The 12,226-nt window shown below is 44.4% G+C and overlaps 1 protein-coding gene across 3 annotated transcripts in view; it reads left to right on the forward strand.

Moving 5' to 3' along the window:
• The window catches only part of LRRC2 (leucine rich repeat containing 2), a 37,560-nt gene that overhangs the window by 17,864 nt on the left and 7,470 nt on the right, over positions 1 to 12,226 (forward strand). For all 3 annotated transcript variants that reach the window (XM_077859157.1, XM_077859158.1, XM_077859159.1), the window contains 4 exons: positions 3,287 to 3,494; positions 5,446 to 5,602; positions 6,965 to 7,101; positions 10,969 to 11,114. In XM_077859157.1, the coding sequence (XP_077715283.1) occupies positions 3,287 to 3,494; positions 5,446 to 5,602; positions 6,965 to 7,101; positions 10,969 to 11,114 (648 nt within the window). The remainder of the gene's footprint in view (positions 1 to 3,286; positions 3,495 to 5,445; positions 5,603 to 6,964; positions 7,102 to 10,968; positions 11,115 to 12,226) is intronic.

Genomic DNA, 12,226 nt, shown 5'->3' on the forward strand with positions numbered 1-12,226 from the left:
TGTCAAATGCTGCAGATGGGTCAGAGAAGGTGAGGACTGGATTTGACCACTGGATCTGGCAAAGCAGAGGTCATGATGGCCTTGAGACCAGTTTCCAAAGAAGGGGAATGCTGAGTGAAGGGGGGGGGGGTCAACAGAGAACAAGGGGGTGGGAACAGAGAATTGTAGATGTGAGCCAGCACAACTCTTTCAGGGGTTGGCTTAAAGTGAAGCAGAGAAGTGGGTTTGATGGAAGACATGAGGTTGCAGGGGGTGGGGGTGGCGTAGGAGGGGGTTGAGGTGGAGGTGGTGGGTGGGTGGCAGAGTTGCTCTTTAAGTTGGGAAAAATAATCCTGCACATGTGCTGATGGGAGCGATCCACCGGAGGACATCCTCCAGGGAGAAGGAGAGAACCGGGCAGGAAATCCTTGAGTGGGTGAGAGGCTGGGTTTAACGTTGGAGGGGGTGAGGGCTGGCCACTGGGAGGATCTGGGACAGTTCTTCCAGACCAGCCAAAATGTAGGCAGAGTCAACAGGAACACATGTGAGCAGGTGGCGTGGATGGGGCGCTATGAGTTCCAGGGGTTCTGTTCTCTTTCATTTCTTCCCTCCGTGAGCTAGGAGCTCTGAGACGGAGGCAGATGGGGTAGCCAGTGATGGAGGTATGACTGAAAGGGAGAAAATGTGCAAGAGTCACCTAGGGCCTGGGGCAAAGGGATGAGCTTGGGAGTGTGGTAGTGCTGCTGGGCAGCAGTGAGGGGCCCCTGAGGTCAGGGGTCACCACTCAAAGCCAGGTCAGTTTGCAAGGTGGTGAGTTTTCCTCCACGCTCAGGTCCTGGGTGGGTGCAGGTGCAGCAGAGCTGGGGAGAAGTGGATGCCAGCTAAGTTGAGGTCTGTCCAGGTGCACATGAAAGAGCAAGAGAGGGGGGCCAGGGGGCTGAGAAGGAATGCAGGATGTGATTAAGATGAGGATTATGAGGGTAGCCCCGGTGGCTCAGCTGTTTGGCGCCTGCCTTTGGCCCAGGGTCTGATCCTGGAGACCCGGGATCGAGTCCTGCATCGGGCTCCCTGCATGGAGCCTGCTTCTCCCTCTGCCTGTGTCTCTGCCTCTCTCTCTCTCTCTCAAAAAAAAAAATGAGGATTATGAAATGCATCTTATAAAAGCTTTACTGAGGAACGTAACTGATACCCAAGAAAATACACATATTTAAAGTATACAATTTGAAAAGTCTGATATACGTATACATCCATAAAATCATCTCCACAATCAAGATAGGATTATATTTGTCCCCTTACAAGCCTCTTCCTCACTCTTGGTGGTTCTCTTCTCTCATCTCCTGTCCCTGGTGCCCAGGCAGTCACTCCTTCCTGTCGCTGTAGATTATTTTGCTTTTATTAGAGATTTTTTAGAGTTCGTAAATCATTTTATATGAATGGAATCTTTTCTTTTTGTTATTCTGGATTCTTTCATTCAGCCTAATGGCACTGAGATCCATTCATATGTGTATCAAGAGTTCATTTCGTTGTAGTATTCCATGGTGTGGATAAGCCACAGTGTGTCCATCCATTCACATGCCAAGATGCTTTTGGGTTGTTTTCAGTTTGGGGCTATAAAGCTTATATGAACATATGCCCACTTTTTGGGATATATGCTTTCCTCTCTCTTATAGAAATACCTAGGAGTAGAATGTCTGGATCATACGGTACACATGTGATCTTTCTGAAATCCATTGGGATCTAGAGGATTGGGACTGGCAGGGTCAGGCTGTGTCCCCAGCCACCCACCCCCACATTCCTGAGCAATTACTGACATTGACCACACACTAGTCCTGCCACCAAGCTTTGCTAACACTCCTAACTTTTGACTGGTGGGAAGACCGTCTATAAGCACCTACTAGAATGTTCCAACACGTGTGATTCCTTTAACAGAGTGGTCCTGTCTCTGAATCAGGGGTGTCTTGCTGATCTCAGGTCTTCTGCACACCGTCTGGGCAGCTTTGCCTTTCTGGTTTTCCTGCTTACTCATTCTTTAGGATTTGCACATCAGATTTACTGAGGAGCAGGCAATTTTGATCTTATCAAGTGGAGAACTAATGCGGAGTGCCCAGGGGTGACACGAAAACCAGGCAGGACTGGAAGCAGTTGAAGCTATACAAAGGAGAAGGTGATCACGATTCTCTGAGCCCTGATGGTCCCAATCCAACACGGGATGAGGGGAAGAGGTCTGGGCTTTATCTCCCCACCTCACTGCACCCCTGCCCGACTTCTCCCAGGGCGCCCAACTTGTGTTAAAGGTCAGCTTTCAAAAAAGGTGCAGTTATGACTCCGCTGCAGATATAAAAGAAATGTGCATTAAAAATCCCGGTTTTCTCATTATGATCAAGAGGACAAGCAGTGAGGTGTTACGGCCAGCTCAAAGGAGAATCACAAGGACAGATACATCTGGATACCAGGAAAATTGATGAACTTGCAAACGGAACACACTGTCTTCAGAGGTGGGGGAGGGTTGTCCCTCCACTGGACAGGACAGAATTTGTGTGTCTGCGGTCAGGAATGATTTGTGTTGCTACAAGATTTCTATGAGTTCACCTTTTTTTTTTTTAAAAAAAAGATTTTATTTATTTACTCATGACAGAGAGAGAGAGGGAGGGAGAGAGAGAGATAGAGAGAGAGAGAGAGATTGAGACAGGCAGAGGGAGAAGCAGACTCCATGCAGGGAGCCTGACGTGGGACTGGATCCCGGGGCTCCGGGATCACGCCCTGGGCTGAAGGCAGGCGCTAAACCACTGAGCCACCGGGGTGCCCCCCCCAGGAGTTCACTCTCATCTGTGCGGAGATGTAAAGATCTGTCAGGTGTTTTATAAACTAGGGCTGCCTATATATTTCATACCAGATGCCCTTGAAGGAGTAGCATATTCCTGTGGCCCTGCATTAAAAAAACAAAACAAAAAAACAACCTGGGCTAGCAAGCACATAATATCAAAGGGAATTGTAATTAATTAAATGCATAGGTAACTCTGGTAGAAATTTTAGGCAGGGATTCCATCCCACTCACCTTCTCTACTTTTTTAGTCAACGTTGCTGATAACCCACAACTCTGAGGGTTTAAGATTCCCCCTACGTTCCCAGAGCAGAGGGGAGGGCTGAGGTTTGGGGTTGGGGGAGGGGGTGGTGCTTGAGATCAGCCACCTGGGGAAGGATCACACCTGCCTGCGCCCAGGTGGCCTGCCCAGGTGGCCTGCCGGCTTCTCTCCGCAGGTGAGGGCGGTTCCCCAGGAGAGTGACTTCGCCTCTGCTGCCCCTTTAGGATAAAGGAGGAGTGGAACTTCGTGGCCGAGTGCAGGAGGAAAGGCATCCCCCAGGCTGCCTACTGCAAGAATGGCTTCGTAGACACCAGCGTGAGGCTTCTGGAAAAGATCGAAAGGAACTCCCTCACCAGGCAGAGCTCGCTTTCCAAGGAGAGAGACAAACAGAGCAGTCCGTTTGTGTTTGAACTTTCGGGGGAGCAGTGGACGGTGAGTGTGGCAAGGGGATGCCCGATGCGCGCTGCTGAGCTGAGCTCAAGGCATTGTTAGGCCTTGGCTTTGCCCCAAAGAGTGCTGCTGCCTCTAGAGAGCTTTCCCTTGGATGGGGAGGAGCCAATTGCCTGCTCTGAACCGGGTTCTTGTCCCCCTTGTTCCCGGCAGAGCAGGGCTGGGCTCTGTGTCCTGGGAAGGGCAGTGGGATCCCCTTGGATCCCTCCGAGGCTGGCAGGCAGGGGCTGGGGCAGCCCAGGATGGCACAGCCTTTAAAATGGGTATTTCTGCAGTCTCTCCCCCAGATGTTTAAAATCATCCTTTACCTTTTTTTTTTTTTTTTAAAGATTTTATTTATTTATTCATGAGAGACAGAGAGAGAGAGGCAGAGACACAGGCAGAGGGAGAAGCAGGCTCCATGCAGGGAGCCCGATGACGTGGGACTTGATCCTGGCTCTCCAGGATCAGGTGGCGAAGATGGCGCTAAACTGCCAGGCCACCCAGGTTGCTCCCCCCACCCTTTTTCAAATGAACCGAGCCTTTCACCTAACATCCCCAGTGGGTGGTGACAAACCCTTTAGCTACTTTTCCTCCTGAGATTCTGAGGCCAGGACAAAGATGTCCCAGTTTCTAGCCTCAGGTGTTTACAGGTGGCTCCTGCTGCCACTGCCCCTGGCCTGCTGCTTTGCTTGGAGAGGTATCTGACATTTTCTGGTGGAAGCAGCACCTGAGCATGTCAGGAGCAAGCAAATGGGGACTCTGATCCCTTTCTGGGGGACAGGGTTCTCTGCAACCTGCCCTCCATCTCTTTATCCCTTCAACTTACGGCTGAAGTGACTCTGGGCTGGGAGTCTGAATTTTTGAGGGGTGATCATGGGGCAGACCTTTATTGACCATGTGATCTGGGGGTAGTTTACTCCACTTTCATATATTTTATCTCCTCCCCAGCAAAATGGTGCTAATGCCTGCCTTGGCTCCCTCTGTGGGCTGTTGTGGGTTCTGAATGAGCCGATATTCTATGACCCTGACTTGTTAGCCACACGGCCCTCTGAAACTGGGAGAGATGATTACTGTACAACCTCTAGTCTTATTTCTCCTGCATCCCTATCATTGAGATCAGTGGGTACTCTTCTGGATTTCTAATTAAGTACCGCTGGTAAGTCATTCTCATCTGCCATCGTCAAACATGGTCCTGCTCTAAGCACTTACCCCATAGGGGTTACCCAGCCCACCTGGAGAACCTACATTGAGAAGCACTTCTCAGCACCTTTACAATTGTATCCCAGAGCTCTCGAGCTGGGAGAGGTCTTGGTTCTGCCCAGTTCCTCTGTCACTTCACAAATGAAGGTGCAGGGTGGTGATGTACCTGGAAAAAGGCAGAGCCTGGCCCAGAATTCCGGTCTCTTCGCTGTCTTTCTGGTGCTTTCATATGCTTGTCTCATAAAAACATTGAGAAATTTGGCACGGCAAATATTAGATCTCTATTAAGCAGCTACCTGGGAAGGGACATGTAACACAGATTTTAAAATCTAGTGCATGGACAGATTTTGTTTTCAGAAAGTGTTAAAGTAGTGCGTTGTAAAAAAATAAAAATAAAATAAAAAAATAAAGTAGTGCGTTGTAAATAATATATGTCGTGGCTGTGGGTGTGAGCCTGGTTGTCTGTGTGCACTGGGGCATTTGATCTTAATATCGTGAATTCACAGCTGTTTTGAAATTGGGCTAATCTGCCATTGTGAAATCAAGGGCAATCGCAGAATCTGAAAGTGGCTTCGTGGAGTGACTGTAGAGCTGGCTAAGGAAAGGCCTAATGCTCTTACCTGTGCCCTCTCGCCTTCTGTCTTTTATGTTAATGCCCGGTTGTACTTGGCTTTGTGCACACCGGCCACTCAGCTAGGGCTCCGACACCTTGGGGAACCAACTGTGGCTGATGTAATTCATTCTATTGTAGGAGCTCCCCGATTCCTTGAAGGAGCAGACACACCTGAAAGAATGGCACATCAGTAATACCCTGATTCAAAACATTCCTACCTATATTGAGCTGTTTCAAGCGATGAGAATTCTGGATCTGCCAAAAAACCAAATCTCCCGACTTCCAGCTGAAATTGGTATGTTCCCCGGCGGGAGCCTCCCGTGTTCTCGTCTGGCAAGCTGGCAGGTGGTGGACAGGTGGTGGCCTGGCGCTTCCTTCCCCTCCTGGCCCAGGTCGCTGCTGGGCCCGGCTGTTTCCTGTGTTCCCAGGGCTGGATCTTGCTCAGGGCGGTGATGTCACCATCCCACCTGCAGAACTCAGCACGGACATTTGCCAATGGCTCAGAAGCTAGAAGTCCCATGAGCGAGCAATGCCATGTTCCAGAACTTTTTCTTTTCTGTTTTAAAAAATTTAACTTCAATTTGCCAACATATAGTGTAACACCCAGTTCTCATTCCATCACGTGCCTTCCTTAGCGCCAGTCACCCAGTTACCCCATCCCTCCACCCACCTCCCCTTCTGCAACCCTTTGTTTGTATCCCAGAATTAGGAGTCTCTCATGATTTGTCTTCCTCTCTAATTTTTCCCCACTCAGTTTCCCCTCCCTTCCCTTACAGCCCCTTTCACTATTTCTTATATTCCTCACATGAGTGAAACCATATGATGATTGTCTTTCTCCGATTAACTTATTTCACTCAGCATAATACCCTCCAGTTCCATCCACAAATGTAAATGGTAGGTATTCACCCTTTCTGATGGCTGAGTAATATCCCATTGTATATATATGCCACATCTCCTTTATCCACTCATCTGCCGAAGGACATTGTGGCCCCTTCCACGGTTTGGCTACTGTGGACGTTGCTGCTATGAACATGGGGGTGCAGGTGTCCATCATTTCACTACCTCTGTGCCGTGGAGTAAATACCCAATAGTGCAATTGCTGGGTTGTAGGGTAGCTCTATTTTTAAATTCTTGAGAAACCTCCACACTGTTTTCCAGAGTGGCAGCACCAGCTTGCACCCATATTTTCTTTTAGTTTTAGAAAGTTAAGCATGCAGTGACATGTTCACTGTTAACATAAAATACAACCACTTATTCCTGTATAAGTTTTGCCTATTATGTCCTTTTGATCAACATTTTATAATTTTCCATCATTTTTCTGTTCAGCTGCAGTACCTTAAAATGAAGACTATAATAACCATTGCTGCTTCTCTTTCTCTTGGAGTGTTAGGGGCGAAGGTCTGGGGGTTGCCAGTAGTTCCATGAAGGATTTTGCTTACCAGAGAGTAAGCAAAAAATTCTCTGATCAAAGACTGACATGCTCAGGCTAAAAGACAAGTTGACATTTAATAAGGTGCTTAAAAAACAAATACAAAATTATGTTTCATGCCTCCCCCATCATCATTTATAAAAATGTTTTTATATCTTTGTTTCATGTTTGTTGTTAAAAGACCTTAAGGGATCTTCCCCCACGGATGTTCATTTGTTCTGATGACAGGTTGTTTGAAGAACCTGAAAGAGCTCAATGTGAGTTTCAACCATCTGAAGAGCATTCCTCCAGAACTGGGGGACTGTGAAAATCTAGAGAGATTGGACTGTTCTGGAAACCTAGAATTAACCGAGCTCCCCTTTGAAGTAAGAGAGCAATTATATTTGCACTATGATTTACTTCTATTTGGTTTATGACATGGGATGATCCATAATGCAGGGGAGATATTTTACAAGGTGAAATCCATCTTTATTATGTTATATTTTCTTGACACTTTAATCGCCCTATAACAGCAATTAGAAGATCTTTTATAATGTTCTTACACTAGGCCAGGAGCTGAGTGTAAGTTCAGTTCAGAAAAGCTATCAAAAACAAACAAAACTAGGCAAAACATCCTGTTTTCATACAAGATATTTTTATTTAATACCTATTCAGTGTATGATGCCTCTTGTCTGCAATGCAGATCCAGACTTATTTATCCATAGTGGCACAATAAATTGGAAACAATTGGAAATAAAAGGGTAAAGTTTTTTTTTTTTTTATTAAGTTGATATATTCATAAAAACTGGCAGGTAAACAAAGTAATGTTACAGATAAGGTTTTGAAAGCCCATTAATTTAAACAATATTCATTGGTGACTTTTGATCTGTATTCATTGGAGAAATGATTCAAATCACATTCTGATAAAATGGAGCAGCTGAGAGGGAAGACTGTTGGCAAGTAAAACTCAACAGGCTTCTTATGCTGAAGGAAGATAGCCATCTCATAATCCTGCTGGTCACGAACAGACTGGAGACAGTATTGCTAGTGTGGTGCTGACAAGGCCCTGGCTGCTGATTATAGTCCTAGATTGGGTGTTACTCTCCTTGCCTGGAAATTCCTGGGTGGGAGGAAGTGGCTGCTTCTACTGTTGCCCCAGGAAATGCCCAACAGTGGTCCAGGTGAGGGTGTCCCCCAGGGCCGTGACTCCCTGCATGAGACTGCTCATTCTCCAGGCCTCCCCAGTTTAGAAACTGGCTCAGTCTTTTCTCGGTCATCCAGGCTGGAAGCAAGCCAAGTCATCATGACCTCTCTTGTTCCCATGCCCTGTATCCACTCTGTAAGTAAGTCCTGTTGAAAATGCCCTTGAGGATAGGTTCTGTATCTGACTACCACCCAGCATCTTGCCACTAACACCCTAGTCCAAGCCTGTGCTGTCCATCATCTGGCCTGGAACAACAGCCTCCTAGGCTTTCCTCTCTGTCCCTTCTCTCCTCCTACCTTTATTGAGATATAACTTGTATACTCCCAAATCAACCATTATAAGTGTACAATTCACCATAATTCAATTTTAGGATAATTCTATCATTTGCTCAAAATTCAGTCTTGCCTGTTTGCAGTTAGTCCACATGAGATGGCATATAAGGCAGCACGCGGCAGCCACAATTTGTTTTCTTTTTTCCTGGCAAACGGCCATGTGCTGCTGATTCACTTAACCTATATTGACATCTGTGGGAACAAGTGTACTGTGGATATAGATTTTTAGGCTCTTTGCTCTGAATGGGATTCTGTAAATGCTCTGTACTTGTTATGCTTCCCCAGTTGGCTCTGTTCTAATAGCTCACTGACTCTTTACTATCTTCACCAATTCAAGCCTGAATGGTTCTCAGTGGCCACAAATTCAGCCACCTGTGAAAATTATGGCTTATTCAAGATACATACAAACTATGTAGCTGAAGACAGGCTGCTGGGTCACGTCTCAGCCTGAAGACGGGCTTCATGGTCATGCCTCGGGCTGCATGGTCATATCTTAACCTTGTATTTATCCAAAGGAAGCACATAGCACTGCAGGTTCTGGTCTCTACAGACTCAGGAAAGCACTGTTTTCCTGGATGCCATATCCAAATGCTGGCGTTAAAAAACATTTTTAAAAAAGATTTTATTTATTTGTTTGAGAGAGAGAAAGAGACAGAACATGAGTGGTGGGGAGGAGGGAGAGGGAGAAGCAGACCTTCTGCTGAGCAAGGAGCCCAATGTGGGGCCCAATCCCAGGACCCCGAGATCATGACCTGAACCAAACCAGACACTTAACCACTGAGCCACCTGACTGAGCCAACCAGCTGCCCCTAAATTTTTTTTTTTTTATGGTTAGAAACATAATATTACATTTACCATTGTGACTATTTTTAAGTGTATGGTTCAGTAGGGTTCAATGTACCCACATCGTTGCTCCTGTCTTCATGAGGATGTTTCTCACACAAATAATTAATGCAATTCAGAAATCAAATTCAAACAGACTGCAAGTAGAATGAATGACTCATGGAGGGAACTACCAGGAATTTTGAGACAAAGGTAAAGATAAGCAAACTTCTGTGTAAATGAGGATTGTATTTACTCTGACAGAATGTCAGATTTTTATCTGGACAGCACTGGAATTTCAAGCAAATATAACTACATTTCAAAAGAGTTTATTTCATTTTGCCCTTGATGAAAGTAGCTAGTGAGGAGTGACTATATCTAGGCACTTGCTCTCCTTGCTAGTTTAATGCCACTATGATTTTCCTTATTCTAATTTTCACAAAAGTCTTAACATATTGAGGATATTTAAAGGAAAGAAGTTGGGGTGCTTGGGTGGCTCAGTCAGTTAAGAGTCTGCCTTTAGCTCAGGTCATGATCCCTGGACATGATCAAGCCCCCATGTCAGGCTCCCTGCTTTTCCCTCTGCCCGCCGCTCCCTCTGCTTGTGATCTCTTTCTCTCTCTCTCTCTCTCTCTCTCTTCCTCTAATAAATCTTTTTTAAAAAAGTAAAGAACTTTTTCTTTTACAGTCTGAAAAATGTACCTTCTACATTTATTGTAAAAAGAAGAAAGATAAGAGACACTAGGTAATTCAGTCTTGATTTTTCAGCTGATCTGAGAACCCCAGCAACACAGTCAGAGACTTTGGACTGAGTTATGGGCACCCCAAACATCTTTTTTGATGACTTATTTGCTGTCACATTACTGTCTTCACATTTATTTTTATAAATTCAAAACAAGAGTAAAATTAGAATGTGCCCATTCAAGGGGGCGAGTTTGACCCGTATGCCACTAAAGCAAATGCAGCAGTATGGAACGAGGTATTATATTAAGGTAAAAAGAGACATAAGCTTATTGCTTCTTTCTTTTCTATATTTCAGTCATTCCTTCTGTTGGTCCAACTGGCTCCATATTGCATATTACATAACAGTCTTGAAAATATATTCTGAGAGGCAGGCCAAATTCTATTTGTGGACTCTGAAAATAAGTCAGTAAAAGGTAGCTCCTTCTGTATGTCATAACCACGACCTGACTTACAAAAACAAATCCAAACATGGGACACTTTTCCTACTTTATTCAGTTGTCATAGATTTGAGCTCAAAATAAAAAAACATATATTTCCCTTCACATCCAGTTACCATGGAGACATAAAGAGTAGAGATTTCTGATTACTTGCCATGTCCTTTTATGAGTTCAAATGTGAGTCTTTTTAAGATTTGCCAGAACTCCTTGTGGCTGTCTTTAAGTCATTCTATTTTTTTAAGGCTTGTGCTTTTTTGTCTTCTGTGACTTTGCACATGCTGTTCCCCATCTGGAATTCCCTTCCCTATCTTTCTACCTGTCCAGGAACTGCAGGACCCAGTGCAAAAACCCCACTCTCTGTGAAATCTTTTCTGACCCCTGGCCCTTATCCTACCATGACATTGGCATATTAGCCCCTTAGGTCTGTGTTACCAAGCACTGCTGGTTGAAAACTTCTTCACATTAGTTCTTGCTACATAGAATTGTTGTTTATTTTCAAAAGTGTGAACTCCTGGAGGGCATCTGTTGTGTGCTGTTGACTGTAGCATCCCCAGCATGGAGCACATCGTCAGCGCTCCAAAAATACATACTCTACTGATCTGTGTTGCATATATTCTTAGAAGTGCCTCTGGGATGAAATATTCCCTGAAAATTATTAGTTGAAAATTCCCGGTCTTACAAAAGTAATTAGAATATGTTGTTATTCCTTTCTAGTTAAGTAACTTGAAGCAAGTTACGTTCGTAGATATCTCAGCAAACAAGTTTGCCAGTGTCCCAATCTGTGTCCTGAGGATGTGTAATTTGCAGTGGTTGGATATGAGCAATAATAGCCTGAATGACCTGCCCCAAGATATAGACAGGTAGTTACTCGCATCCTGAAGGTGAGGTGTATGCATCAGTTACTAACGCCTTAAACACTGTTAACATTTTTAACATGCATAACATGCGAATGGTCTTTGAAATCAATGAATTTTCCAAGAGCTTATTGTTTCTGGGAAATGCGTTTTGTTCTTTATATAATAAGATAGTTTCCAGTCTTCGTCCTACATGTTATATGTGTGTGTATGTGCGTTTGAACACATCTCCATTATCTTGGTGACTGTTAATTTACTTGAGTCCTCAACAGAATGACATCATTAACTTTCCTTTACCCCACAGAAATAACAAAGTATAGTATTATATTTGGAAGAGAAACCTACTACTCCATGTTTTTACCTATATGTTAAAGATGGAAGAGGAATGTTTTGCTCCATGTTTAGAAGATCAGTGAGAATAATTTTTATTGGTTTCATTTATTGATTTATCACACATCACCTTTCAAACAAAACTGATATGAGTAGTCAGGTTTTTCCAATTGTATCCTTGTATTTTGTGTTTAAAAAATAATTATACTGAGCCGCCTGGTTGGCTCAATTGGTAGAGCATGCAACTCCTGATCGTGGGGTAGTGAGTTGAAGCCCATGTTGAGCATAGAGCTTACTTAAAAAAAAAAAAAAAATTACACTGAATCATGTTAAGATCTATTCATTCACTCATTCATTCATTCATTCATTCATTCATTCCACCAATGATATCAGGCTCCTGTTTTAAATTCCTGTAAGCCAGGAATTTAAAATGGTGAATGAAACAAAATATCTGGCCTCCTGGAATCTACAAACTTCTTTATAAAGATACAGCATGATAAGTAAGCTGTCGTGACACATAAGCCAAAACTGGCTTAGTTCTGCTGGTCCTTCATATGACCTTTTTCTACTCCTGGTACCTATGATGTGTGTGTTTTCCAGCTTTGTGAGACTAAGTGGGAATTGTTTTAGTTTGAAACACAAGGGGGACTTTGTGAAATATTTGTGGGATCGGTCAAGATTTTGCAAATGAATGCAAGAAAAAACTAGGGGAGGCTCATCGAGTTAGAATAAAATGGAAAATAAATAAAACATATCTGGAGCTCATTTTGCTCATTTCCTTTTCATTC

This window comes from Canis aureus, chromosome 19, assembly GCF_053574225.1.
Source record: "Canis aureus isolate CA01 chromosome 19, VMU_Caureus_v.1.0, whole genome shotgun sequence".
NCBI lineage: Eukaryota > Metazoa > Chordata > Mammalia > Carnivora > Canidae > Canis > Canis aureus.